Genomic DNA, 5000 nt, shown 5'->3' on the forward strand with positions numbered 1-5000 from the left:
GATGCACGATCATGATTTTTCATGGCCGATACCTATTTCCGATTTTTTTTTTTTTATCTTTAAGCAACAAACAAGAAAGAAGGAAAGTGTGCACAAACCGGATGTTTATTTGGTTTTTAATAGGCCAAACTGCCTTTTAGCTATTGATAACAATAACCGTAACCATCTGAAATGAACAGCAGTAACTGCACAGTGCGCAGGAAAGACTCTTATTTGTGCGTCAGGACACCAACATCTGTTCACTTCCTGTCTGTGCCTCAGACGTGTAACAGTTCCAGCGCTGATCAGCTGTCCGTGTCCTGCGCACAGAGTTAGAAATACTTCCACACAAACGACATGACAGCGAATGATTACAATGTAGCACGCGGGCGCACTTCTGGGAAAATCGGCCGAAAAAGACCAAAAACTGATTGCTGATCGCGTATTTTAAGCAAAAACCGTCCGGTTCTGATTTATGTCTGGTCAACCGGTGCATCCCTAAAGAAATATTTCCAATCAGCTTTTTAGTATTTGTTTCAGTGTCAGTACATTTTCATTTACTTTTAAGTAGTTTTGCTGGGTCATTTTTGTTATTATTTTAAACATTATGTTTAATTTATATTTTTATTTTAGTCTTAATTTTAGTTCAGTTTATTTATTTATTGACATTTTCCGGTTAATTTAGTGCTTTAAGTTATACAGTGTATTTCTAATTTATGTTAGTTTTCCATTCAATATTTATATTTTATTATAATAGTTTCTAGTTTGTTTCCAAGGCGTCATGTTTAATGTAGCAGCAGTAATATTGTAATATGAGGAGTTTGTATCAGTTGTTGTAGTCAGCGGTAATAACCTCCTCCTGGAGCAGATCGTGCAGGTGAGGAATTAACGACAGGTGTGTAACGAGAGGTAATGAAGCTTGTGTGGATGATGAAGATGATGAAGATGATGGTCTTCTCTCCGGTGAGATGCTGCTGTTGAACTCGCCCACACACAGAGACCCTTCCTCAAGCGTGTGTGTGTGTGTGTGTGTGTGTGTGTGTGTGTGATATCTGTATCAGCCATGCTCTCAGCGATTCCCACCCACACACACACACACACACACACACACTTCAGCCTGACATTGCATTAGCATCCAGGATGGCGTTGGGCGTGCGTGGGTGTGTTTGTGTGTGTGTGTGTGTGTTTCGAGCGACCCGGGCGAATTGGAAGTGTAATTTACGATCCGGTTTTCTGACTAATTAAAGTCCTTCTGCGGTTGTGTGTGTGTGTGTGTGTGTGTTGTGCGAGCGCTGAGCTCCGTGTGTCTTTTCTGCTGAAGCGGAGGCAGTTTCCATGACGACCAAACAAAGACCTGGAGTTCAGAGCAGAACTTCAGGAAACAGAGGAACAGAAGGAGTGCGAGAGGAACCTCGTCCATCACTGGGACTCACGCGTGTTCTCAGATCATACGTGTAATCAATACATGATCAACAGTCCTTCATTAATCTCATCAGCACTCACGAGCAACAGTAACATGCTGTCATACAAACACATTATGATTTAACTCATAATAATAGCATTTGACAAATTCTGATTAAAGTACATTCTAGCAAATCACGTCTGTGAATATTAAAAAGCTAAACGATGGCTATTGAAATATGACGTCTACGTCTCAATATAGTAATTTTTTAAAATAAATCTATTTATTAAAGTCACATTTTAAAAATGAAAGTAATTAAGTATTTGAAAAAAGGAAATGAATTGAATTTCCTAACGCCTTTATTTGATTACCGCTGTTCATAAATCCGGATAAAAAGAATAAATGGACAGCTTAGGATTTCTAAAAAACGTGTGTGGGACATGAAGATGAGTTTGTTTCTTCATCAGGTTTGTAGAAATGTAGCATTGCATCAGTGTCTCTGCAGTGAATGGGTGCCGTCAGAATGAGAGTCTGATAAAAACATCACAATAATCCACAGCACTCCAGTCCATCAGTGAACATCTGGAGAAGACGAAAGATGAAACACATCCAGCATTAAGATGATTTTAACTCAAACACATAGAGTCTATAATCCAGAATAACACTTCCTCCAGTGAAAAAGTGTTCTGGTCTGAATCAGGAGAGAAATCTGCACAGATCAAGCAGCGTTTAAACAGATCTAAACTAATCAGATTTTTGTGTTTTAGTGACACCACTGAGAAACTAGGTCACCCTCTAGAGCCCTGGCTACACAGTGCTGTTTCTTACGACTAGCATTAGCATTAGCGCTGATGACTGTTTCCTCACAGGTTTCCTGAACGCTTCAGCTTCAGGAGTTAAGATCTGACAGAGAAATGACACACAGAGAGTGGTCTCTAGCCTTTAATGGAGCGCGCTGAGAACGGACAGGTGAAGTAGTGGCATTCTGGGATACGTGTTTGTGTTGAGCATCTGACCGAGAGAAAAACACGGCTGGAGTCTTCATGGCATGTGATTAAGAGCAGAAGTCATTTAACAGAGCTCGTGGACACAGAAACGAATGTTAAACACAGCGCAGCTCTAAGATGTTATGCTGAGAGGAGTTATTAGTCATTTACATCTCCCAGCTGAATTTAAATGTGCAAATACATATTTAAAACCCATGAAATGGATAATAAGAAGCAAAACAGCCTGAGAGTAGAAGATGTCAGTTCTTATAAAAGTTCTTTAGATAAGCTAATGAACACCACACACTCAAAACACTGTGTGTGTGTGTGTGTGTGTGTGCACGTGTGTGTGTGCACGTGTGTGTGTGTGTGTGTGGTGACAGACAGCTTACAGTTACACTGAATACTGTTACATCACATCTTTCTTTATTGGACTCATTATTATTGCAGCATAACGACTGACAGAGCTGCTCCAGCGGTTGATCAATTGAGCCGAGTGATTGGTTTATTGCACTTTATCTATTTGTAGATTTAAATTCCAATCCATATCTTTAAAAGTTGGTTTCTCCACTTCAGTTACACTTACATACAGCAGAACTTTTATTCCTCTCTGTATCTTGAAGGTTTTGAACTTGAATTGTCTTAACATACTGTGTTTAATCAGCAGGAACAGTATCATGATATCTGTTGGTTTACATTCAGATGTTTGAAGAGACAGTGCTGAGTGGGTGGAGTCTGAGTGAGTGGGCGGGGACTGACTGATCGGGTGGGTGTGGCCTAATGAGAGCAGATCGAGCAGTGATTGACACTGAAATGATTCTGGATCTGAGTGTCACGTACTGTGAGTGAATCTGAGAGGAATGTGAATGTGGAGGATCTTTGACGTGTGAGTGAGCGGGTGGAGATGGAGAACTGTGTTTGGTGAATCCTCTGTGATTCTGAATCTGTGGGACTGAAGAGAGAGCGATGCAGAGATGGAGGCCGCGTGTGTGTATTTATAGCAGCAGGAATGTAAGGTTTGCTGTCCTGAGGGATGAATCACCACCAAACAAGACAAAACACTGACAGCAGCCCAGTGTGTGTGTGTGTGTGTGTGTGTGGACTGTAAGTGAATAATTATCTCTCTCTCTCTCTGTGTTTCAGAGCACGCTCGTGCTCGCAGGAAGAGCTTTGCCTCGTCGCGGCAGAGAAGCATGGAAGCTCCGCCCACTGCCCCTACACAGCCATTCAGACAACCTGTGAGTACTGTGTGTCCCGAACGGACGCCTCGCACCCTGCACACTACACCCTTCATAACGCTAGCACACAGGGGCAGTAAAACACACCACCGCCCGTTTATCATCTCTGACACTTCATTTGCATTTTTAATCCAGGTTAGTTTAAAAACGTGGTAAGGTTTGACACAGCGCATGTTACTGCAGCTTCCTTCATCACACTGATGCTCATGCGGACCGCAGTGCATTGTGGGACATTGATATTCAGATCAGAAATCGAGTTCACTTACTCTATATTTAATGTTAAGTGCACTATATTATTTATAGTTTTTATCATTATTTAGAATTATTTCAGTTTTCATTTAAATAGATTATTATATATATATATTTCAATATTGGTTGTTGTTTCCAGTTAGTAACGTTAGTTTTTCTACTTAAACTTAGTTCAGTTAAGTTGCAAGGCAATATTTGTAGTGTTAGTTATTTGAAGTGTTTTTTAATTTAATATTTTATTTGATATCAGCTTTATTTGAATAAACTAAAGTGTTTTTAATAGTTTTAGTTAACCATAATAACCCTGTTGATTAAAATACTGGTGGAAGGTTTGTTAATTTGAAACGTTTTTCACTCATAAATCACTAGTAAATCTGAAATAATTCTGTGATGCTGAATTAAATCAGCGACTGAAAGAGTGCTCTGTTCTGTCAGAGTTTGTGAACTCAGAGACTGAAGATGAAGCTGATGACCTCAGAATGTTGGGAGTTCTGATAACGTTACATCACTGACACAATATGAAGACATGCAATAAAACCAACTGTAATGTGATCTGATCTCAGAACATGTCTCAGATTCATCTACAACTGTGTTTAGATTAGTTTAGTTAGGCTGTGTTTGTCTGCAGGTAAGTGGAGCGTGTGAGTGTGTGAGAGAGAGTGTGTGTGTGTGTGTGTGAGAGAGAGAGATTGTGTGTGTGAGTGTGTGTGTGTGTGTGTGTGAGTGTGTGTGTGTGTGGGACTGACTAGCTGTACTTTTGGGATATATTTGTCTCCAGATGTGAACTAAATCTGACAAAACGTCTCCATAGAAACATCTGAGACGTTCTTGCGTGTGTGTGTGAGTGTGTGTGTGTGTGTGTGTGTGAGAGAGAGAGAGAGAGAGAGAGAGAGAGTGTGTGTGTGTGTGTGTGTGTGTGTATGTGTGTGTGTGTGTGTGTGTGTGTGTGTGAGAGAGAGAGAGAGAGAGAGAGAGAGAGAGAGAGAGAGAGTGTGTGTGTGTGTGTGTGTGTGTGTGTGTGTGTGTGGGACTGACTAGCTGTACTTTTGGGATATATTTGTCTCCAGATGTGAACTAAATCTGACAAAACGTCTCCATAGAAACATCTGAGACGTTCTTGCGTGTGTGTGTGTGTGTGTGTGTGTG

The 5000-nt window shown here is 40.7% G+C and overlaps 1 protein-coding gene across 3 annotated transcripts in view; it reads left to right on the forward strand.

Moving 5' to 3' along the window:
• Positions 1 to 3489: 3489 nt before the first annotated feature.
• LOC127938330 (ras/Rap GTPase-activating protein SynGAP-like) overlaps positions 3490 to 5000 on the forward strand; it is an 18513-nt gene continuing 17002 nt past the window's right edge. For all 3 annotated transcript variants that reach the window (XM_052534872.1, XM_052534873.1, XM_052534871.1), the window contains exon 1: positions 3490 to 3605. In XM_052534872.1, the coding sequence (XP_052390832.1) occupies positions 3561 to 3605 (45 nt within the window). In that variant the 5' untranslated portion in view covers positions 3490 to 3560. The remainder of the gene's footprint in view (positions 3606 to 5000) is intronic.

Source organism: Carassius gibelio, chromosome A20 (assembly GCF_023724105.1).
Source record: "Carassius gibelio isolate Cgi1373 ecotype wild population from Czech Republic chromosome A20, carGib1.2-hapl.c, whole genome shotgun sequence".
Lineage (NCBI taxonomy): Eukaryota > Metazoa > Chordata > Actinopteri > Cypriniformes > Cyprinidae > Carassius > Carassius gibelio.